This window comes from Carcharodon carcharias, chromosome 17 (genome assembly GCF_017639515.1).
Source record: "Carcharodon carcharias isolate sCarCar2 chromosome 17, sCarCar2.pri, whole genome shotgun sequence".
In the NCBI taxonomy this organism is placed as follows: Eukaryota; Metazoa; Chordata; class Chondrichthyes; order Lamniformes; family Lamnidae; genus Carcharodon; species Carcharodon carcharias.
Window position 1 is genome coordinate 80,979,984 of NC_054483.1, and position 25,191 is coordinate 81,005,174.

Consider the following 25,191-nt stretch of genomic DNA (forward strand, 5'->3'; position numbering starts at 1 on the left):
GGAAAACAACTTCTCAGCATCTACCCTGTCAAGCCCTCTCAGAATCTTACATGTTTCAATGAGTTCACCTCAATATTCTAAACTCCAGAGGGTCTAGGCCTATTCTACTCAACCTCTCATCATAGGACAACCCTCTATCTCCGGAATCAAGCTAGTGAACCTTCACTTTGCTGTCTCCAAAGCAAGTATATCCTATGTTAGATAAGGAGACCAAACTGTGCATAGTGCTCCAGGTGTGGTCTCACCAATACCCTATACAATTATAATAAGACTTTGTTACTCTGGGACTCCAACCTCCTTGCAAAAAAGCCCACAAGCCATTTGCTTCCCTAATTGCTTGCTATACATACATGCCAACTTCCTGTGTTTCTTATATGAGGACAGAGAGATTTGAGTGAACACCAACATTCAAAAGTTTATCATTTAAAAAATATTCTGATTTTCTATTCTATCTACCAAAGTGAATAACCTCACATTTCCCCACATTATAATGTATCTGCCACCTTCTTGCCTATTCACTTAACCTACCTATATCCCATTGCAGCCTCTTGGTGTCCTCCTCACAGCTTACTTTCCCACCCAACTTTTTATAAGCAAACATGGATACTCTTGGTACTTTCACCTAAGTCATTATTGTAAATAGCTAAGGCCCCAGCACTGATCCATCCTATTTATTGCCTCCCAACTTGAAAAAAACCTGTTTAACCCTACTTTCTGATTTCTTTATTCATTCCAATATATTGCCCCAACTTCATGAGCCCTTATCTTATAATAATAACTTTTTTATGTGGCACCTTATCGAGTGTCTTTTGGAAATCCAAATATACGACATTCACTGGTTCCCCACTACCCTGGTAGTTGCATTCTCAAAAAAACCTTGAATCAATTTGTCAAACATGATTGCTCTTCCGTAAAACCATGCTGACTCCACATGATCATATTATGCTTTTCTCAATGCCTTGTTAACACCTCCTTAATAATGATTCTAAGCAAGTGCCCTTGTCTCAGCCCATCTGTTACTGAAACCCTCATTCATGCCTTTGTGACTTCTGGGTCACACCCCTGACTGGTCTCCCACATTCTAAACTTGAGGTCATCCAAAACTCTGCTGCTCATGTCTTAAATCAAGTCCCATTCCCCTATAACCCCTGTGCTCACTGACCCACATTGGCTCCTAGTCAAGCAACATCTTGATTTTAAAATTGTCATCCTTGTTTTCAAATCCCTCCATGGCCTCGCCCTCACCCTATTGCTTAACCTCCACCAGCTCCATAACTCTCCAAAATATCTGTGCTCCTCTAATTCTGGCCTCTTGAACATTCCCAATTTTAATCACTCCACCTTGTTGGCTATGCCTCCAGTTACCTCGTTCAAAGCTCTGGAAAATCACCTCCATACACCTCTCTGCCTCTCTACTTCACTTTCTTCTTTTAAGTTCTCCTTAAAACCTACCTCTTTGACAAAGCTTTGGACATCTGAGCTAATAACTCTTGATGTTGCTTGGTGTCATAGTTTGTTTTAAACCGCTCCTGTGAAGCAACTTGGGATGTTTCATTCCATTAAAGGTGCTAAAGTTGTTGACCTGAAGCTGTAAGGTTTCATGGGATCTGGAGTCAATGGGTCATCCAATTCAATACCAGATCACTGTGCTCCCACCTCCAGCTGGTACATCCTGACAATGGGGTGTTGCAGATTGTGAAGGCTGTTGCTTGACTAGTCTGTGGCATAACTCTCCAGTACCCAGAGAAGAGCACTTTACAGTGTCAGCTGGGCTGAAGTTCCCCACATTTGGTCCTGACTGGGTAATTGCCGAGTGCTTTATCCGATATTCGCCTTGTTCCTGAAACAGGCCAAGGTTATTTACTCGGCGGCTTGCTCTGCCATTTCAGAGAGCGGGGCATTACGAGTCAGCTGAGAAGGGTAGGACTGGAGTCACATGGATCATTCTGTAATGTCAGTGACAGTCATGTTAGTAAACACATTTCATGAAATTTCAACAATCACTTATCATTGCACTGGATCAGCTGTAAAACGCAGTCCGTGACTTCACAACTCAAATGCAACTTAATAATAATGAGCAAAGTATCAAAAGCACATACTATTCTTTAGTTCCTAATTTAGAAGGCTGAAATTCATCATTGGATGAGGATTGGCTCTGAGCGACTGCTTTCTCCTGCCTCTCGCAGCCATGTGGATACCCAATATCTTCCATCGCTGTTGACCCAGGAAGTCTGGTTGATCAAGGCAGAGAAGTGCCGGCAGTGAGTATTGAATGTGACGCACCAGGCGGCTTCCATATTTGATACTGGCAAAAATTAAGCTCTCTCTATGAAACGTCAGAAGTTTGGGTTTCGGATCTTTAATCAAGCACCACCTAATCCAGAATTATTAAAATGAATGGCGAATCTATTCGGTTTGTCTTGTTTATGATTAGCCTATTCAGAACTCTAGAAGCAGGGAGTCATCTTCTAATTTTAATTTTGGACTGGTAAAGATGCCTGAGAACTGTGGAGAGGGCGGTGGCAATTCTGTTTCCTCAGTTGAACCACCTCAGTGGAGGTGAACTAAAATTCTCTCTCCTTCCCTTTACTTGATTCATTCACGGGATGTGGGTGTCATTGGAAAGGCCAGCATTTATTGCCCAACCCAAAATGTCCTTGAGAAGCTGTGAGCTACCTTTTTGAATACAACTATATATTCATGGGAATTGAGCATCACTGGCAAGGCCATCTATTATTGTCCTTGAGAGGCAGTGGTCAGATGCCTTCTTGAACCGCTCCAATCCATCTGGCATAGGTGCAAACACTGTGGTTAGGAAAGGCATTTCAGGATTTTGACTTGGTAACAGTGAAAGAACAATGATATGGTCCCAAGTCAGAATGATATGTGTCTTCGAGGGGAATTTGCAACGGGTGTTGTTCCCACATACCTGCTACCCTTGTTTTTCTAGGTGATTGAGGTTGTGAGTTTGAATGGTGCTGTCAAAGGAGCTTTGGTAAGTTGCTGCAGTGCATCTTGCAAATGGTAGACACTAACTTGTTAGAAAACTGCAAACAGCAGTTAAGTGTAAGCCACATTGCTGTAATTGTGTGAGTCACATGCAGGCCAGACCAATTAAGGATGGCAGATGTCCTTTCCAAAGGACAATCGTGAACCAGGAGTGTTTTAATGACAATCCAGTAGCTTCATGATACTAGCTGATATTAGCTTTTATTATTGCAGATGCATTTGATTAATTGACTTTAAATTTCCCAGCTGCCATTGGTGGAATTTGAACACATCCTGGATCATTAGTCCTGGTCTCTGCGTTACTAATCCAATAAGAAAGCCACAATCCTACTGTACCCCGGCATGTTTCCTTGAGTGATGTTCAGAAGCTTACAGCATGGAAAATATGTATTTACATCATAACATTCCTTTATTGACATAGTATATTGTTCCACATGATAAGCAAAATATAATCTTAAGAACTTTCAAAGGAGAATTTCAAACATTTAAAAGTTATGTTATCAGCTTCTCAAATCCAAATAAAATAGGCTGGTAAGGAAGAGAAAGTACTTTCATTGGACTCCATATGCATAGTGGACAGCTCAACTAAATCCTGGGCAAAAAAATATTACATTTTGTTAGAGTTTGAAACTATATCTCATCAAGGTCAAAATGTGAAAAACACATGACATCACACCAGTTATTGAGGGCTCATACCTAACAATCTGCCAAATCTCAGCTGCAACCTGTCCCAGGTTAGACCTGGCACCTTGTTTCCCTCCTCATCAATTAAACAGGAGGACTGGGCTAAAATGTTCAAAAAACACACGAGTTGACCTGAAATTTTAACGTTGTTTCTCTCCACAGATGCTGCCTGCCCTGCTGAGTATTCCTAGCATTTACTGTTTTTATTCCAGCTTTTCATGTTGTGGGACCAGGCACACAAATAGTGCAGAAATTTTATAACGGACATTAACACCATGTCAAAAAGATGGGGGCCATCCAAAGTGGCACTTTGTTGAAAACCGAACAACTGGCCCCATTCCACTTGAATCCAGACTTTTGGCCCCATTGCTGGCACCTGCATCCTCTGCTAGGTAGCAATGATACATAAATGTCAGCAGCATGAGGAGAATGTCTAACAGACAAGGTATAAGAGGTAGCAATGGGGAACAGTTTAAAGATTTATAATCAGGTCACAGATTGGCCAACTTTCTCAGAGGGCAAAAAAATGTTACTCCTTAAAAGGGTTCTTGGTTTAGCGGCTGTGCTGTACATGAGACCCAGTCTATATAAAGAGCAATGGGCGGACGGGTGGGGCGGAAGTTGGGAGAGTGCGGGGCGGATGTAGGACGTTTTTAGCGGTCTGTGCGTGGACCGGAAGTGTCCGTGCCGCAGGGGTGTGTGGGTGGGAAGGTTGGAAAAAAGATGGCTGCCTCCGTCTCGGGCTATACTTTCAGTTCTTTAGTTTATCATCACGCCAACAGCCCTTCGGACCATGTAAGTAGCAGCACCTTCGCCTCCGGCCCGGCTTCCCCGCGGCCCAGCCGAGCGCTCAGATGCCGCCAGCTCGTTAGGAGTGGGGTTTTTTCGGTTCGGTTGAAGAGAGAGGCCGAGTCTGCGGCTCCTGTCGCCCGGAGCCCGGCCTTTCCTCGCAGGAGGGTTCGTTCAAGAATTAAATCCGTGAGGCCGTAAGACCCGAGCGCCTGAGGGCTTCTGACTGGGCAGCAGCTGCTTTGTCCCCGGCGAAAGGTCACCGCGGAAATCGGTTACAAAACGGTACATTTTGCACCCGGGCTCGGCGGAGTGAGCCTGGTTTGGGAGTCACTGCAGCCTTGAAGCGAATACATTTCGCTTGCCTCGATGTGCCCACTTTCTGCAGGATTTTTCTTTTTCGTTAAAATGTGTTTCTCCGAATGTTTTCTTCAACGAAAGTGGAAAACGGTTGTAAAGTTTTGAGGGCAGCAAATGCGCAATGTTGAGGCTTTCCTTTATAGAACTTATGGAAAATATTTTTTGCTGTATCATTTTTTTGATGGACCAGCCCTGTTTTCTTGAATAAAAAGAAAAGTTATTGGAAATATTCAGTAGGTCCGGCAGCATCTGTGAAGAGAGAAAGAGTTAATGGTTCAGGTCAATGACCTTTGTCAGAACCCAGTTTCTTTGATGTAAAAATCGTTGCTGTAGAATTGTCTTTGCAAACTTTGGTGTGTCTTAAAATCGTCTAGAATTTGGTCAGCCAGACAGGTGACATTTGAGTTTCCGGTTTGTTTCTGGTGATCAAGTCTAGTATTAAAACGTTCGCAAGCAAATTATACTTAGCTGCTTGTCAGAAATTGACTTGATGGTCTTCAAACAACTCGACTGACAATGCTTTCACAGATCTTATCAGTGGAGTAAAAACAGAATTACCTGGAAAAACTCAGCAGGTCTGGCAGCATCGGCGGAGAAGAAGAGTTGACGTTTCGAGACCTCCTGACCCTTCAGTTCTGCTGAAGGGTCATGAGGACTCGAAACGTCAACTCCTTTCTTCTCCGCCGATGCTGCCAGACCTGCTGAGTTTTTCCAGGTAATTCTGTTTTTGTTCTGGATTTCCAGCATCCGCAGTTTTTTGTTTCGTTTCAGTGGAGTAGTTTTGTTATTGTTAACTTTGCTGCAAAAGTTGGAGTGAGTGAAGTAGCTTTAATTGCAGTGAAATAACTTGATTTAATTTTTATTATTTCTGCCTGTTTCTCATATTTATTGAGTTTTATTTTGCATTTTTTTTGTTGTAATTTAACTTGTTTTTCACTACAGGAAGGCTTTCTTTTGGGAGATGTAAAACAACTCGAGACTTTCAGCATTAGTGATTCACAGATCAGCAACACCGAGCTACTGCAAGTAATAGGTAAGTCTACTAATCTTGTGTGTGATTGTCAGAGTGGGTGGCAAGAGGTTTGCAATTCAATTCGATCCATGCTGAAAGTTATTAACTTGGGGTAAAATATTTTTCTGTTGATTTTGGCATTGCTGGTGTAAAATGATGAAAATAATCAGAATAATTTATTTTTTCTGATCAAAAGGTAAGGATGACTTCTATTTTAATTTCGGCTTCTGCGCAGGCCTCCTGAAAAGTTATAACCTTTGTTTCCGCACAACTTGCGATGCATTATATTGGACTTTAAAAATTGGAGGGGAAGGAAGAACAAAGGATTAAAATATCAGATTATGTGCAAGTAAACAAATCTGGTTTTAACAATATTATAATTTTCCATTGCAACAAAACAGTTCTTATTTGTTTAGAATATACCAGAAGTAAATGTGATGCTTAAGTTGTTAGCTTGGGAACAATTACATGATGGCTGAAGTGTGAGACTTGTATTGTTTGTCTGAGAATAAGTTAACTGAATCTATCCAAGAGGCGTGGGAGAAAATCATGGATGCTGTGAGATGCCGATAATTAGGATGTGCTTGTAGATGACATTGTCTGAGGTGCTTTTGTTGCAATGTTCAAGTTTGTATTAATACAGCTGAATAAATCTCCAATGATCTTTTGGGATCTGTGTTTTAGATTTCCTGTGAACACTTTTTCAATCCGTTTATTTTGTTACAAATTTTTCTTTGTTTTGATCTATAATCATCAAATTAGTGGAAGATGTAGTGCAAAAGAATACAAAAATTAAAACCGCGTCACTGCTAGTAGTGTAATACGTTGACTGAAGCTCACTGATGCAACACAGTGTATTTTTTTTTTCTTCCTTGATCTTTTGAATTCCTTGAGTTAACATCTGTTGGAGCCTTCTGATTTCTAATACAGGGGTGTCAACTCATTCCATGTTTTATATTTTATATAGGTTTGACCTAGTTTAATTTAAATAAGCAAAGAAGGGTCCTGTGCCTTTTAAGCTTCCTGCTGCAAAATGTGTGGGAAAACTAGCTGGGGTATGTACCATGCATGCTTAAAGGGACTGCTGAAGAAATAGTAGGAAAAGGTTCTTTTCACACCCCTTCATTGTGATTAATGAACGGTGACCAATTTAACCAAAAAGTAATTCTAAATGCCTTTAAGGATTTTCTGCAATTAATATTTTCAAGCATTGATTTAAAGGGAAGTATTGTGCTGTGGAATGTTGGCCACTTTTGCACAGGACGCTTTTGGGCAAGAGTTGCATTTAATTGAGTTATTGGAGTAAAATATTTTTGCAGAAGTTTTGGTTTTTTCAAAAAGCAAAAGTTTCAAATTCCAATGAGCTGGCCATTTAAATTATTTCCATAAAGACTGAAAGCAGTAGTAATTTGTTAGCCAGTCTATATAATTGATAAATGTCTTGCATCCATTGTGTTGGAGGTCCTGGTTCCAGATGCTTGACTGGGCTTGTTTTAACATAAACACTCCCCTGTGGCTGTGAACATTGAGATAAAAATAGGGACATAAACATCCACAGACAGGTTATGAACAGAAGATTGCTAGGGCAGGTTTTAATTAGAGTCACAAGGATAGAATGCTGGTGAGTATTCAATAAGTTGAACAAAATGATCCAATGTGGGAAGGAGTAATTTGTTCTAATTTAATTGAATGAAATGAGTGTGCAAAAAAAAAACAAAACGAATTTTGTGTTGGCCTTGTCTTACCCAGTTTTCTTCGTCAGTCTAGATGAACTTGGAGTTGCACATGTAAAGGATGCAAATATTCAGCCCAGAATGTAGAAGACCAATTATTGTACTCTTGTGTAACACTGTTGTATAATTAAATATTGGGTGGTACCAAAACATGAGCGGTCCCACCGCCTTGTGGGAGTAACTAGTACCACTACACAGAAGAGAATACCTAAGGCAAGACTTAAATTTATCATGGGAAATTTAGTCCTACCTTGTCTCTTTGAGAAATGAACTGAAAACTTCAAAAGTAAATTGCTGTTATGGGAGCTGAGTCAGCATAATAAGTTAATACAGATGGCGTTGATCATATTGAATATAAACTGTTATAGGTTTGACATCAATAGTACATTTATCAAGGCTGCACAACTAAGTTGATATTAATATGATAGCTAATTTTGTACATGCAAGCAGAAGGCAACACTTGCATGTGCAGCAAAGTGCTGAACTTTATGGATGTTCATTGAAAGAAAAATGTATTTATATTACACCATTATCATCCTCAGATGTGCCAATGCTACTTCTGTTACGTACAAAAAATTGGAAGAAACAACTTACGTTTATCTAGCACCTCCTAATTTCCCATGATACCTCAAAGTGCTTTACAACAAAGTAATAACTTCTGCAATATAGTTACCACTGCTTTGCAGACAAACACTATATCCAATCTGTGTCTTAAACAGTTTCACAAACAGCAGTGAGATAAATGATCAGACATTCTCTTTTAGGGTTAGTTGAAAAATAAATATTGGGCAGAACATTGGTGAGCTCCCTTGCTATTCTTTTAGTAGTGCTATCTGGCCTTTTACTTTTTATTAAATTCACTCCTGAGATATGAGTTTTGCAGGCAAGGTCTGTATTTATTTCACTTTCCTATAGAAGATGATGGTGTGCAGCTTTCTTCAACCACTGCAATCCATGTGATGTCGGTATACCTGAGGTACTGTTAGGGAGGGAGTTGCAGCATTTTGACCCTGGTATGACGAAGGAATGGTGGTATAGATCCAAGTCAGGATGATGTGTGAATTGGAGGGGAGCTTTCAGAGGATGATCCCGTTCGTCCGTTGCCCTTGTTTTTCTCAAGGGTAGAAGTCGCAGATTTGGAAAGTGCTGTTGAAAGAAGCTTAGCGAGTTGCTGCAGTACGTCTTGTGCAGTTGCACACTACTACCACTGTGCATTGGTGGTGAAGGGAGTCAATGTTTAAGGTGGTGGGGGTGCCAGTCAAACAGGCTGCTTTGCCATGGATGGTGTCCAGTTTCGAGTGTTGTGGGAGCTGCACTCATCCAGGAGAGTATTCGTCACACTCCTGACTTGTGCCATGTAGATGATGGACAGGCGTTGGGAGTCAGAAGGTGAGATACACACTGTGGAGTTCTCAGCCTCTGACCTGCTGTTGTAGCTGCAGTATTTATGACTGGTCCAGTTCAGTTTCTAATCAGTGGTAACCCCCAAGATGTTGATTGTCTTCCACTTGAGCAGGCAGCCGGCACCATAGTTAAATGTCTCTTGCATCTACTTATAAAGCAGTGCAACATCCAAGCTACAGTGAGCAACACATTGGGAAATCTGCTAGTGTACTGAATAATGTGAAATTTAAAGCCTTTCATTATTTCCAGGAGTTTGGTGTAATAAGCAACATATAAATACACAAACATGTGGAAATAATGTGGACTCAGGAGCAATTCACACTGGTCCATGAAAATGGAGGAATTAGGCAGTGCAGCTTAGAGTTTATTAAAACTGTTTTGCCTGTGATGTGAAAAAAATAATTCAATTGTTATGTATATTCTGTAGAAGATTAAGGGTTTGTTCATAAGTGCATCAGTGCTTTAAATTAACATTGCCCAGAAATACAGAAATGATCATAGTGTAACACATATCAATAAGACCAAAGATACATTTAAATTAATGTTATATAAAATGGGCATGTTAAGAGATCATGTTCAGGCAATGCACTGTCCCTTTAGATAGTTGCAATTCCTTGCTAAGTCCTGTATTTGCTTGCCTTATTGTACTATTTCTTTGTAACTTAATAACACTGAAAGTGGCAAACAAAAACTGAGAGGGTGAGGGGGAATATAAAAATGAAGCTGAATGGAGATAGAATGGGACCTTTGGCTTCAGGCCTCTCGGTGATCAAGGTATCTAAAGGTTTCAAAGGCAGAGTCATTTAACCCACAGTTATGTAATTTTATCTGATGATCCAATGGTGATTAGCCGTCAGTTCTTTTTGATAGCATCATATTGCTGGATCCAACTAGCACACTGTCTAATACATTTCATCAATTTAATTTACAAATTTTGAGTCTGCCTTAGATATTTTCTTGGGTTCAGTGGTGCTAGTCAGGCCGCAAACGATCCCTGCATCTTGCGATGAGCTATGTGTCTATAGTGCCAAATAACTAATCATTCAATAGTGAAAGTTAGGGAGTAACAACAATACTTATTGTCATCTGAATCGGATATTAGATATTTCACATTTCAGTAGATGGATTGCACGCACTCCAGCCAGATGCGGTCAAATACAAATTGATAAACTGCATAACTGTACATGCACTTGTCTGTAAAGTAATAGTTAAATTCACTTAAGTACAAACTGCTCCTTGTGAATTTATTGGGTAACTAAACATTTTACTGAACAATTTTCTTGTTCTGACTAGTCCTGGTTTTGATTTTTTTTTAATTCATTCACGGGATGTGGGCTTTGCTGGCTTGGCCAGCATTTATTGCCCATCTCTGGTTGCCCTTGAGAAGGTGGTGGTGAGCTGCCTTGACCTGCTGCAATCTATGTGGTGTAGATACACTCATAGAGCTGTTAGGAAGGGAATTCCAGGATTTTGACCCAGTGACAGTGAAGGAAAGGCGATACGTTTCCAAGTCAGGATGGTGAGTGACTTGGAGGGGAACTTCCAGGTGATGGTGTTCCCATGTATCTGCTGCCCTTGTCTTTCTAGATGGTAGTGGTCATGGGTTTGGAAGGTGCTGTTGAAGGAGCCTTGTTGAATTTCTGCAGTGCATCTTGTAGATGATACACACGGCTGCTACTATGCATCAGTAGTGGAGACAGTGAATGTTTGTGGATATGGTGCCAATCAAGCGGTCTGCTTTGTCCTGGGCGGTGTCCAGCTTCTTCAGTGCTGTGGGAGCTGCATTTATGCAGTCAAGTGGGGAGTATTCCATCACACTCCTGACTTGTGCCTTGTAGATGGTGGGCAGGCTTTGGGAAGTCAGGAGGTGAGTTACTCGTCGCACAATTCTTAGCCTGTGACCTGCTGTTGTAGCCACAGCATTTATATGGCTAGTCCAGTTCAGTTTTTGGTCAATGGTAACACCCCCACCCCCTGGCCAGGCTGTTGATAGTGGAGGATTCAGTGATGGTAATGCCATTGAATATCAAGGGGCGACAGTTGGATTCTCTCTTGTTCTAGATGGTCATTGCCTGACACTTGTGTGGCGTGAATGTCAGCGCAAGCCTGGATATTGTCCAGGTCTTGCTGCATTTGGACATGGACTGCTTCAGAATCTGAGGAGTCATGAATGGTGCTGAACATTGTGCAATCATTAGCGAACTTCCCCACTTCTGACCTTATGATGGAAGGGAGGTTATTGATGAAGCAGCTGAAGATGGTTGGGCAGAGGACACTACCCTGAGGAACTCCTGGAGTGATGTCCTGGAGCTGAGGTGACTGACCTTCAACAGCCACGACCATCTTCCTTTGTGCTAGGTATGACTCCTACCAGCAGAAAGTTTTCCCCCTGATTCCCATTGACTCCAGTTTTGCTGGGGCTCCTTGACGCCACACTTGGTCAAATGCTGCCTTGATGTCAAGGGCAGTCACTCTCACCTCACCTTGCGAGTCCAGTTCTTTTGCCATGTTTGAACCAAGGCTGTTTTGAGGTCAGGAGCTGAATGGCCCTGGCGGAACCCAAACTGGACATCAGTGAGCAGGTTATTGCTAAGCAAGTGCCGCTTGATAGCACTGTTGATGATCCTTCCATTACTTTACTGATGATGGAGAGTAGACTGATGGGATGGTAATTGGCTGGGTTGGATTTGTCCTGCTTTTTGTGTACAGGACATACCTGGGCAATTTTCCACATAGCCGGGTAGATACCAGTGTTGTAGCTGTACTGGAACAGCTTGGCTAGGGTCAAGTTCTGGAGCACAAGTCTTCAGTACTATTGCCTGAATATTGTCAGGGCCCATAGCAGTATCAATGCCTTCAGCCGTTTCTTGATACCACATGGACTGAATCGAATTGGCTGAAGACTGGCATCTGTAATGCTGTGGACCTCCAGAGGAGGCCGAGATGGATCATCCACTCAACACTTCTGGCTTAAGATTGTTGCGAATGCTTCAGCCTTATCTTTTGCATGGTGTGCTGGGCTCCTCCATCATAGAGGATGGGGATGTGTGTGGAGCCTCCTCTTCCAGTGAGTTGTTTAATTGTCCACCACCCTTCATGACTGGATGTGGCAAGACTGCAGAGCTTAGATCTGATCCGTTGGTTGTGGGATCACTTAGCTCTGTCTATCACATGCTGCTTATGCTGTTTGGCATGCAAGTAGCCCTGTGTTATAGCTTCAACAGGTTGACATCTCATTTTTGGGTATGACTGGTGCTACTCCTGGCACTGCACTCTTTATTGAACCAGGCTTGATGGTAATGGCAGAGTGGGGGATATGCTGGGCCATGAGATTGCAGATTGTGTTCAAGTACAATCCTGCTGCTGATGGCCCACAGTGCGTCATGGATGCCAGTCTTGAGTTGCTGTATTTATTTGAAATCTAACCATTTAGCGCGGTGGTAATGCCACACAACATGGTGGGTATCCTCAATGTGAAGTTGGGACTTCATCTCCACAATGGCTGTGCGGTGGTCACTGCTGCCAATACTGTCATGGACAGATGCATCTGTGGCAGGCAGGTTAGTGAGGATGAGGTCAAGTATGTTTTTTCCCCCTTGTTGGTTCCCTCACCATCTGCCACAGACCCAGCCTAGCAGCTATGTCAATTAGGGCTTGGTCAGCAGTGGTGCTACCGAGCCACTCTTGGTGCTGGACATTGAAGTCCCCCACCCAGTACATTCTGAGCCTTTGCCACTCTCAGTGCTTCCTCCAAGTGAGGAGGAGTACTGATTCATCAGCTGAAGGAGGGCGATATGTGGTAATCAGCAGGAGATTTCCTTGCCCATGTTTGACCTGATTCCATGAGACTTCATGGGGTCCAGAGACGATGTTGAGGACTCCCAGGGCAGCTCCTTCCCAATTTGCATACCACTGTGCCACCACCTCTGCTGGGTCTATCCTGCTGGTGAGACAGGACATACCTATGGCTGGTGATGGTGGTGTCTGGGACGTTATCTGTAAGTCATCCTCACAGAATCATACCTGTGTCAGGCTGTTGCTTGACTAATCTGTGAGACAGCACTCCCAATTTTGTAGATTGCCCCCAGATATTAGTAAGGAGAACTCTGCAGGGTGGACAGGACTGCGATTGCCGTTGTTGTTTCCGGTGCTTAGGTCGATGCCGGGTGGTCCATCTGGTTTAATTCCACTTTAGTAACTTTGTACAGGTTTATTACAACTGAGTGGCTTGCGAGGCCATTTCAGAGGGCATTTAAGAGTCAACCACATTGCTGTAACGTGGGTCTGGAGTCATGTGTAGGCCAGACTAGTTAATGACAACAGATTTCCTTCTCTAAAGGACATTAGTGACCCAGATGGATTTTTACAACAATCAACAATGGTTTCATGGGCATCAGTAGACTTAATTCCAGATTTTTATTGAATTCAAATTTCACCATCTGCTGTGAATATGAATGAGTTTTCTCTCATGAGGCTGGATTTCAGGAATTTGCCAGTAGGCATATCAACCAAACCAACTATCTGCTTCCAGAAAATGTATTCTCAGCAGGTACTCCAATACTGTGCTCAAATGAAGGGGCTATCTTAGTGACAATAGTTGTGGATTTTAACTGGGGTCCTTTCCACGAACGCCCATTTTCTAAAATATTCTGTTTCAGATGCTTAATTTGGATCCTCACCTACATTTTTGAGTTCTGCTGTTCAGCGAATTGAACTCATTAAGGTACATTTAATTTAATAGCATTTTCTAAAGCGTCAAAATCCTGTGTTGGCATAGTTAGAATCTCTAAACATGACAGAGTAACTAAAAGTGTTAATTTGCAAAACTGACCATTGGTTGATCCATAGGCCTGAAGAGCATTCTGTTTGCAGAACTGGGTCAATGCTGTTTTCTAAACCAGCTAGTGAGGAATAAGCATTTTAATGCTCTTAAGGCTTGTAAGATTATAAAACGTCATTGACTAGTAGTAAATTAGCTTAAGTCTATTGGGAGACTGAGCAGAAATAACTTGGTTTCTAAAGACTAATGTAAGATATGGGATAATGTAATATATGGGGCAATACCAATTAATTTATCCTTAGATAATTAATGAATATTTTAGAACTTGCTGTTCGTTTAATATATTCACTGCCATATTTCATTCATTCGTATCAATGAAGGAGTCTTTGTTTTGGACAAAATTAGTAATTAAAAACTAGAATTAGAAGGTTTTTAAAGGATTTATCTATTAAGGATGTTTTTACCAATTATTGTATTTTATTTATCTTTTAATGTCTTGGTTTTTACTTAACTTTGAGTTCTAATTTTTCTCCCACCGCAGCACTGATTGCAAACTTGCCCTGATGTTGACCACTAGGTGGTACATATGAGTAGCCTAAAGAAACTTCCTTTTCTATTCTAGGTTGTCATTTTCTGTGGTAAACACCTTGATGTTTGTCTCTTCTTTGGCCCAAACAGCACCCTAGTATCTGGAAAGTGCCTGAAATTGCGGGAGTGCTTTCTGCCTTGATATACAGTGCATAATATTAGTAATTCAGAATTGAGTAAATAGATGTATTGGGTAATGCGTACTTTTTCCATGCATTGGGATAGATACTATCTAAAATGTAGCATATAAACTGGTAGACCACAATGGTTAGGCCATGTCATTAGGGTGGATGATGGTCATCGACCAAAAAACACACTATGGAGAGCTTGATGGTGCCAGTAGACCTGTTGGATGGCCAAAACCAAGATACAAGGATTCATGCAAGTGAAACATCATTTCATGCCAGGTTTACTTCAACTGGGAAAAGTCTGTCTATGACAGCTACTTGATGCCAAAATCTCCATACGAGTCTGGAACTTTGAAGAACTATGCCATCAGATTTGCCACAGAAAAGCACCACCACTGGAAGGAGCATATGGCAATAGCTCCTTCATCAGAGAATGATGACCTACAATGCCCCTACTGCAACTGACAATGTCTTGCTGAAATTGGAGTGATCTCCCATCTGAAGACTCGCAACAGATGAGCAGTAAATGTGAAGCAGCAAAGTAAAGGCAAAGAAGATAAAACTGGTGGAATAGAATTGCATTTTCTGACCCACCTAATGCTTTGCTTTTACAATTGCTGCAACCAGGCAGCAAAGACATAGCTTGATCCAACAAATGATGTTATAAGCAGGGTACAATCTCTATAGCAGGCAATATATTGATCAATGTTAAGCTAAGATTTTCTGTGGATGTTTGTCCTTTGTCCTTTTTTATGTTGTGAAAAAATCTATTGAAGCAGCTCATTTACGCAGGGATTTCTTGCCATCCTTTATTTAACTCGATATTGTACATCCCTATGCTCCAGTGCTAATTTGTGAACATACCTTGACTGCTCTGTGCATCCTGAGATTTGTGTAAATAGATTGGTGATAAAATGAATGAATTAATTTTCCCTTTTTGTTGCCAATATTACTGCTGGCAAATCTTTTTCCTTGTATAATTTGGAGATGTAATTTATGCAGCACTGTAAACAGTTAAATCAAGGGAGTGTGGAAATTCCTCCAGAAATAATTTTCTCATGGGATGTTGTGAAGGGACTGTTTCATTAAAGGTATAAACAAGTAGGTTGTGCAATCAAGTGAGTGTCCCCACAATATTTGTTTAAAATGGAGAATATTTGACCTATTACGAGAGCTTGAGGGCGGTAATCTCAGAGGTTCTAATGTACACCACAGGAATGGGAGTTGGCTGCTTCACAGAATTGATGTAAGATGATGTTGATGCTGAAGGATTTAGAATTATCTAGTCACTGAGTTAAACATTAACAGTTCATCAATAGGAAGTGGATACTACTGTTACATGATTTCTGAACTGGCAGGTGACACCAAATTTCTAAATTTTATAAATTTGCACCAATTTGGTTGATGTGGGGGAACAGTCCACACTGAGGACTGGAACAAATTACAGAAGGACATTAATTAGCTTGCAAAATGGTCAAATCGTTGCCAAATGAAGTTTAATGCAGACAAATGTGAGGTAGTACATTTTAGTGACAATTTTGTTGTGCAGTGGGTAGCATTCCTGCCTCTGAGCCAGAAACTATGGGTTCGAGTCTCACCCCAGTACTTGATGGCCAGAGAAGGTGCATTCATAATGCAGCCAAACAGCTTGAGTGTCAAGCTGTAAATCCTTCCAACACAGACCAATGGCAGGCGGTAAGAATGAGCAAGAGAGTGATTCCTGGTCAGCCATATGTTGGAGCCTCTACCATCACTATCCCTAGGACCAGACTACAGTCTGCATACAAAAGTACGTGTTGCCATGGCAACTCAAACTTCCTGAGTAAACTGTAGCAGCACCACATTTCGGTAGGGAGAATTGGGAGGCACCTAATACTTGGTAGGTACAAGTCTAGGCGGCCTGGCGGACCAAAGAGATCTTGGAGTATGAATACAGCAATTACTAAAAATTGTACCACAGGTTGGCCATTTTTTAAATAAGAAAAGCCAATCAAACATTAAGCTTTATTTCTAGATGGATAGAATTGAAAAGTAGGGAATTTATGGTAACCTTGGTTAGACTGCACTGAAGGGTACTTCATGCAGTTCTGGTCCCCATATTATAAAAGTACATTGAGAGGGTGTGGAGAAGATTTCCAAGGATGATAACAGAGGTGCATGGGCGTATAATTCAGGAAAGGATTGACGGGCTTGGGTCTCTTTTTTTTGAGGGGAAAAAATAGCTGAAGGGCAACCTAAAGAAGCTTTTAAAATTATGAAGGGGTTTGATGGAGCGGTTACAGGGAGAATGTTTCCCCTCATGGGGACATGTACAACTAGAAGCCATCAATATGAAATAGTAACCAAGAAATCCAGTCGGGAATTCAAAGAAACTTCTTTACTTGGTGGTGAAAATGTGGAACTGTCTACCACAGGATGTGGCTGAAGTGAATAGTATAGATGCATTTAAGGGGAAGCTAGACAAGCATTTGAGGAAGAAGGCAGTAAATGATTGAGAGAGGTTAGATGCAAAAAGATGGGAGGAAGCAGAGCAGAGCATAAATACCAGCATGGACTGGTTGAGTCGAATGGCCTGTTTTTATGCCATATGTAATTGTTTAATATTGTGACAATCAAGTTCTGTTGTCATATGAAATGCAACTGTACAACTATAGTCATTTTAAATAACCATAAATCCCTAAAGTTGCGTTGTTGCCTTGAACTCTTTTTTTAGAAACCTTGTTCTGCTGTGGATTTAGTAGGGGAGTCAACTATCTATTGTGTAATGAAAGATTTTTTTTCTTGGAAACTAAATGGAAATGGATTGGAGGAGAAGGGAAAGCAGAATAGGAAACTTTGTAATGTGGAGCATGGTTAATGAACTATGCCATGAAAAAACTTTTGTAACTCCTATTGATGAATCCTTAAACTTGTGATTTGATAAAATATAACCAAATAATTAACTGAATGTGGCTGTTTGCTAAATCTGGAGTTATGTAGTTCACAAGTTATCTTTTATGCCAGTATGTAGCTCATTTGTCAGAAGTTACTTGTCAAGGCAGTAACAGATGATGCAATATGGTTTCTTGTGGAATGCACTCTGATAGTTGCAAATAATTTTGAAATGTTGGAAATAATTTTGAAATGTGACGTGAAAACAAGTGTTGATTTTAATGACCTTAAGCTAGCATGGAAACCATTCTGAAGTATAAATGAGATGGTTTTTATTACAACAGGAGGTTCTGCAGGTACTGCATGAAGTAATTCATCAAAATACACACACACACACACACACACACACACACACACACACACACACACACACACACACAATGTTAAAAATTGCGCATGGGTAGCCCTTACTAATCTGTAGTGTGGTAATTATTCTTTTATATGCCCAGAGATTCTTAGTCTGTAGTACAATAATTTGCACAGTAATATGTATGGTTTTTCTGAAAATGTTATATATTATTCCACAGATTTATTATTAAAATATTTGTTTATTTTGGTTTAATTACAGAAATCCACAACCATGAGCCTGGCTACCAGCTCTTTAGGTAAGCAATTATAATCTGTTTGAATTTATTGAAACTACTTTGATAACCATAGAGATTACTTGTGAATTGTTTTGGTTTCAAATGCCAAGTTGTTTGCCTTTATATTAGTTAAGTTCCTGTTTGCCCACTAGTTGGTGTTTCGTACTGGGAGAAAGTGCACAGGGGTAACTTTCATGTGTTAAGATAGATTTTTTTTTTTCATTTCCCCTTCTGTATTGATGACGCTTGCTTGGAGTCTGGTTCCGTTGGTGTCTTTTCGGTGTTAGGAACATAGGAGCAGGAGTAGGCCATTTGGCTTATCAAGCCTGCTCCACCATTCAAACAGATATGGATGATTATTTACCAACTTTCTGGCCAAGAATGAGAGTTGGCAGAGGATATCAGTTCACTGTTCAGGCCATCTTCCAGGTCTCCTGAAGAACTGGTCAACTCCATAGAAGGTCGCAACCTTGTAGAAACTAATGCACTCCTGTTCCTTTACGCTGTACCATTTTCTGCCTCTACCAGATAGGATCACGGATGTGGTATTTTCTCAAGAACTTAGCCTTGACAAGCTTGATCACAAATCCACATTGAATCTCCAGGCTGGAGGTCTGATAATTTGTGTATGCTGTGGCAATTCTTGTAGTTCCCTTCTGCATTTGACTGGAATGGTACTCTCTCCTCCTCCCTCACCATATCCAAATCTGCTGCTGTCAGAGTGTGTGAAAGAGTAGGAAATTTAGGCCTCAGCTTCCTTCCCATTAAAACTCGCAATGAGCCAGACCGTTCTGGAGTAGGGTAGAATGATAACTTAGCTGGGTTCTTTTTTAATAAAGCCTTTACTGTCTGCACTACCTTTCAGCCTCACCATTAGCTTATGGGTATCTCAGTAAGCTAGTCATGTGGACAAACCCATAAAATTCAGTGAAACTCTTGAAGTATTCATCAGCAAGCTGTGGACTGTTGCCTGGAATCCTGTGTAGCAAAAATTTCTTTCAACAGTACAAATACAGCCTAAGATGTATGACCGTCTAGAGTTAGACGTTTTACCTCTATCTACCTTGAATAGTAGTCAACCACTGTCAAAAATGTTTTCCCTTTTTGAGCTCAAAAGGATCCATCCTGAGACATTGCCACGGCCTGGATGGAAATGAGGATGCCATCAGTGTTCCCTTTGCTCCTGATGATGGATAGCACACATGATGCAATTGAATATTATCTCTTCTAATAATTTGGAGAGCCCTAGCCACCAGACAACGCTTTCTCAGCTTTGCAAGACTCATCCACAGATGACATTGGATGAATTTCCCTTTCATCAGCTTTATTCAACTGTGTGAGATCTACACGGACTCAGTGATTTACAGTACTGGAACCGCATCTGAACATCAGCTTGTTGGTTTTGTTGCAGATGCGATTATTCCTCCTTGTAACAATGAGTCAACTTCTTGCTTTACCTGTTATAGAAATGGATGAGGAACTTTCCTTGGTGTAAACAAACACACCGGATTTGCTTTGGGGCGTAAGGTGATGTGTCAAGCTGTTTTCAGCTTCCCAAACCCTTTGAACAGTTGTGGAAATTGAGCTCTCAAACCTTTAGGCTGCTCTTAGTTTTCCGATTCCTCCACTCTACATCAATTCTGCACTCTGTACATCTCTACAAGCTCTTCTACTTAAAAGTGAGCAATCCTGATTCTGGATTATGTATAAGATTTCAGTGATTCTCCTCTCTTTTTATTTTGAAGTGTTGCAGTCATCTGCCCCATGACTTTAACTTGTATGTGCCTTTATCCATGGAGTTGTATACTTGATGGCTGAAGAAGATTTTGCTCCAACTACGGTTCAGCATTGGAAAGAACCGAAGCTCCCACTTGTGTCCAGTTTAAAACCTGTTTCATGTTTGTCTAAAATTTCAGCACTTCTGTTGAGCCTTTAATCTCACCCAGGAATGGACCTCTTAAAATATTTACAATTTCAATTTGTTGGATTTTGTTAACCATCGAGGGTTTTTCTTTTTGTTTCTGCAATGTAAACTCCTTGCTATGACACTCTGCTATAAAATGACCCACCTTCTCTCAAAAATGGCACTGCAATTTTGGCATAATAATCTCTTCATTGATGCTGCCTCTCCTGTCAGGTCTATAACACTTGGTTATAATGGTTGCTGAACCCTCTTCACATTTCCTTTGTTTCTGTACTGCTGTGTTTTTACTCTGAAGCTCAACAAACTCCACGGAGTTGGTGCTTCTTTACAAATGAGTCTCCCTGTCACCTTGAGGTACTGAACAATTGTTTCCTAACCTCGGTTTGCCTGGTCAGCTGAACAGCTTTGGTTAGTGTTAAGTCATCCCTCGATTGCAAGTGGTCCAACAAGTTTTCATCTAAAACTCCAACAGTGATTTTATCTCGAATTAATTCTTCCTTTAAGTTGCCATACTCAATTTTCTGCCAGTCGATATTGATCATCAGTAAATGAATGGACAGTTTTCCCCTGGTCACACTCATTAAACTTTGCCTGCTCAACAATGGTAGTTTTTCTGAGACTGAAGTGGGCATCAAATGGTGTCATTACTTAGTCATATGCAGCAGCTTCCTCATCGATCCTTGGTCACACTGGATAGTGCCTGCACAACCACCCATTACATACACAAGTGTAATGACCTGTTCTTTGCTCGCAAGTCCAAATGCAGTTAGGTACCTTGCAAATCTTCAATGCCAGTTCAGCTAAGTTTCAGCTTGGTTTGGACCTGCAACTTGCTTGAAGCAATCTGGTAATGGTAATGACTTCTCCATTCCATTCTTTTTTTTTTAAAATCTGCTGCTTGGTCGCTGGCTGTTCATTTTCCTGCTGCCACCATTTAATGTTGTTGTGTTCAAGGTGTTGTTAATGACTTCAGTTGGTAGGGTTTAACATCAACTTTATTCAAAACAGAACAAAGAATAAGTACATCTAGAAGGATTCTTCATTCCTGTCATGAGACTGCAAGAGAGAACTTGATGATCGTCGTCATGTGATCTTACATCACTTCCCTAAGATGATATGAACTGTCTCATTTACATTAACCTTTACACTACAACATAGAGTGAGTCTCATGAAACCAATGTGGAAGGCATTGGAAGAATAGCATCTGGTGGTGACAAAGGCATGAATAAGGCTTTCAGTGGTAGTTGAGCTGAGGTAGAGGTGGAGTTGGTTATGTTATAAATGTAGAAATAGGGAATGTTGCTGATGGATTGGATATGGAGAGTAATGCTCAGCTGATGAATGAGCAGGATTCGAATTGCATATCAGTGGATTGAGCTAGGGGAGGCATTCAGGATCTTGGATTGGATTGGCTTAGTGCCCTGAGTTCCTGATAGAGGCTGAACATGATGAGATCAGTTTTGTTGAGTTCCAAGAAGTGAGAGCTTATCCATCACTTAATTTTGCAAAGGTATGCAACAATTCACTGACAGTCATGGGCATAGGTGGAGTGCTAAAGCTAGTTATCAGCATGTGAGGGACAGCCAATAAATGAGGAATTGGGGGACTGAGAACTAAATGCCATAGCACACTGGAATTATCCACGTGGGCACGCACAGAAAGAGAAACTGTTGTGGATGATGTACTGGTTTAATTGAGGCAGGTAGAACAGAAGTGACTTACAAATACTCTACCCTCCTCACCATTCTATCCTCTTGCAATGATATTTGCTTGCTTGCATCATCTGTGTTTTCAGTTCTGGTCACTACTCCTCCTCTTCTGATGTACAATGGGTGGCAGAAGTTTGTGACCTAGTCCCACTTTCTGGGATGCCCCCTAATCTGTTCTGCCTTGCGTTCAAAGTCTCTTGATTGTGCTCTTGGCAGGGCCTTGTAATTTTTTTGAAGGCATTTTATTCTGGAACCTGAAATTTACTAGCTTCCAAATGTGCTGACTTTTACTATCATATTTTAAAGTGTTCAGTTCAATGTACATCAAAGGAAATGTATTTAGTTACATGGCAGCGTTTCAGTGAAGGGGGTTAGATGTAATAAAAGACTGAAGCAGCTGCAGCAGTTCAAAATGCTGTGGACCTTAATTTGCTACCGACTTATAAAATTATGATGCATAACTACTTTCAGCTTATTCTATTATGATGCAAGAATATATTTGCATGGCTAGTTGAATTGAATTAGTGTTTGACTTACTGTTGTTTAGCTGTACTGCATCTTCATACATGAGGTTGCTTTTTTAAAGAAAAGTTAACTTGATAATTTGTGTGTCTGAAGAACCCTGATCATGTGAGAGAATAGTCTGGGAAAAATCCTAAATTAAAATTTAGCCTATCAAAATATACAAGTGTCCTCTTAGTCAGAAGTTTCCCTTCCACATTCTGTCATGTTTATGCTGTTGCGATTTTTATTTTGGAACAATATTGATGAACACCAGAGAGTTCTGTGATTAGTTCGTGCGGCTTAGTTTGAAATTATAGGTCTTGCGGTCCCAAGCTTGTACAGTCTAACAGTTCGGAAACAAATTACTTGGATGTCATATTCAAGGTTTGTTTAGCCTTTTCAAGCCATTCTTTCATGTTAGTAAGGGGCATGCAAGGAGACAGGCAACTATGCCTGAGTGCGATGGAGACTGGAGCAGTGAATTAGGTTCACATGATAAATTCTGGTAAGTCCTTTTCAGGTTTTAACTGTCAGACCTTGATTCTTAATCTATATAGTGTTCATCTTCAAGTAAGTTAAGTTAGCTTGTTAAGTAGAGAACCGCTTGGAGGGCAGTTATCTTTCATACCTGAAAACAGTAGGTTCAAGTGGTGTTAATTACTGTAGCAGGAAATTAATCTAGTTAGTGACTCATCAGAGGGCCTATAAAAGAGACTGGCTTTTCAAACTGCACAATCAGTAAGGGGCATCCGAGGAGACAGGCGACTATGCTGGAGTGAGATGGGGACTGAATGAACAGTGAATTTTGTTCACGTGGGAATTCAGTCCTGGGGGAAAGAATTATGCTAAGTTAATTAGGTGAGTAACTAAATTAACTAAATAACATAACAATGGTAGGACAGGTGTTACATTAGCTGTGGAATGTGGGATCTCATGGATGCTAAGGTAATCCAGGACAAACATCTGCAGAAAGTGTAAGCAGCTAGAGGAATTCCAGATCAGGATTATTGATCTGGAAGCCAAACTGCAGACACTGTGCCACATAAGGGAGGGGGAAAAATACCTGGATACTTTGTTCCAGATAACGGTCACACTTCTTAAAATAGGATCACCTGTTTTGGTCAGCAATGAGAGACAGAAGAGATTTGGTCAGCCTGGCAAAAAACACCTGCCATATCATAAAGTAAATAAATATGATTTGATAGCCATTATGGAGACATGGCTGCAAGATGAAAAGGATTGGGTCTTGAAAATTGAGGGGTATATGATATTCAACAAGAATAGGAAGCTAGGTAAAGGTAGAGGGATAGCACTGTTGGTCAAGAATGGAATTGGTGCAATTGTTAGGGATGACCTTGGTTTGAGAGATCAGGATGCAGAATCGGTTTGGGTGGAGAAGAGGAATAGTAGGGGAAAGAAGTCACTAGTGGAAGTGATCTACAGACCTCCTAACAGCAATCACAATTTAGGACAAAGTATACAAGAAGAAATATTGGGTGCTTGTGATAAAGGGACGGCAATAATCATGGGTGATTCTAATCTGCATATAAACTAGAAAAATCAGATTGCTAATAGCCTGGATGAAGAGTATATAGAATGCTTTTGAGAGAGTTTCTTAAAGCAGCACGTTCTGGAACCAACCAGAGAGCATGTTATATTAGACTTGTGTTGTGTAATGTGACAGGATTAATTAATGACCTCAGAGTGAAGGCATCCCAGGTAGCAGTGACCACAATATGATTGAATTTTACATCCAGTTTGAACGGGTGAAAAGTGCGTCGAAGACTCCTGTTTTAAACTTAAATTTTTTTGTATTCATTTACGGGATGTGGGCGCACCAGCCAGGCCAGCATTTATTACCTATCCCTAACTGCCCATGAGAAAGCTATGCTGAGCTGCCGCCTTGAACCACTGCCGTCCATGTGATGTGGGTACACCCGCAGTGCTATTAGGGAGGGAGTTCCAGGAGTTTGAACCAGCAACAAGTAAAGGAACGTCAATATAGTTTCAATTCAGGGTGGTGAGTGGCTTGGAGGGGAACTTCAGGTTGGTGGTGTTCCCATGTATCTGCTGCCCTTGTCCTTCTAGATGGGTGATGGTCATGGGTTTAGAAGGTGCTGTCTAAGGAGGCTTGGTGAGTTCCTTCAGTGCATCTTGTAGATGGTACACACTGCTGCCACTATGTGTTGGTAGTGGAGGGAGTGAATGTTTGTGGAGAGGGGTGCCAATCAAGCGGGCTGCTTTGTCCTGGATGCTGTCAAGCTTCTTGAGTGTTGTTGAAGCTGTACTCATGCAGGCAAGTGGAGAATATTCCATCTCACTCCTGACTTGTGCCTTGTAGATGGTGGACAGGCTCTGGGGAGTCGGAAAGTGAGTTACTCGCTGCAGGATTCCTAGCCTCTGACCTGCTCTCATAGCTACAGTATTTATATGGCTAGTCCAGTTCAGTTTCTGGTGAATGGTAACCCCAGGATGTTGTTAGTGGGGGATTCAGCAATGATAATGCCATTGAATGTCAAAGGGCGACTATGTGGGCACGAATGCTGAGCTAGCTGAAGTGAACTGGGATACTAAGCTCAGGGAGTGGATCAATAGAGAAGCAGTGGCATACATTTAAGGGGATATTTCAGAATACTCAATAAAAATATTCCTACTATGAAGCAAAATTCTAAAGGGAGGACTGTGGTTAACTAAAGTAAGGAACGCATCAAATGTAAGGAAAGAGCATATAACTGCGCAAAGATGTGTGGCATTGATCAGAATATAAACAATGGCAGAGAATGACTAAAAGATTAATCAGAAGTAAGAAATTGGAGTATGAGAGAAAGCCAGCTAGAAATGTAAAAATGGATAGCAAAAGTTTCTATGGGTATTTAAAAAGGAAAAGAATAAGTAAAGTGAATGTTAGCCCTCTAGAGAGGGACAATGGGGCGTTAGTAGTCGATAATAAGGCAATGGCAGAAGAAATGAACAAATACTTTGCTTCTGTCGTCACTATAGAGGATACAAAAAACATTTCAGTAATAGCTGAAAATCAGAAGATGGAGGGGAG

At 41.0% G+C, this 25,191-nt stretch overlaps 2 protein-coding genes across 6 annotated transcripts in view; one reads left to right on the forward strand and one right to left on the reverse strand.

The window, feature by feature from the left end:
* The window catches only part of eef1akmt2 (EEF1A lysine methyltransferase 2), a 52,991-nt gene extending 50,762 nt beyond the window's left edge, over nucleotides 1-2,229 (reverse strand). For 3 of the 5 annotated variants that reach the window (XR_005945676.1, XR_005945675.1, XM_041209932.1), the window contains exon 1: nucleotides 2,100-2,229. Coding sequence is in view for 3 of the 5 variants with exons in the window: in XM_041209932.1 (XP_041065866.1) it covers nucleotides 2,100-2,212 (113 nt within the window). In the remaining 2 variants the exon portion in view is untranslated. Of the gene's footprint in view, nucleotides 1-1,452; nucleotides 1,947-2,099 lie in introns of all 5 variants that reach the window. The other 2 variants (XM_041209934.1, XM_041209933.1) reach the window with 1 other exon arrangement.
* A 2,150-nt stretch (nucleotides 2,230-4,379) lies between these two features.
* Nucleotides 4,380-25,191, forward strand: part of abraxas2 (abraxas 2, BRISC complex subunit) — a 36,550-nt gene continuing 15,738 nt past the window's right edge. The window contains exons 1-3 of the mRNA XM_041209926.1: nucleotides 4,380-4,488; nucleotides 5,785-5,875; nucleotides 17,987-18,023. Of these exons, the coding sequence (XP_041065860.1) occupies nucleotides 4,417-4,488; nucleotides 5,785-5,875; nucleotides 17,987-18,023 (200 nt within the window). The 5' untranslated portion in view covers nucleotides 4,380-4,416. The remainder of the gene's footprint in view (nucleotides 4,489-5,784; nucleotides 5,876-17,986; nucleotides 18,024-25,191) is intronic.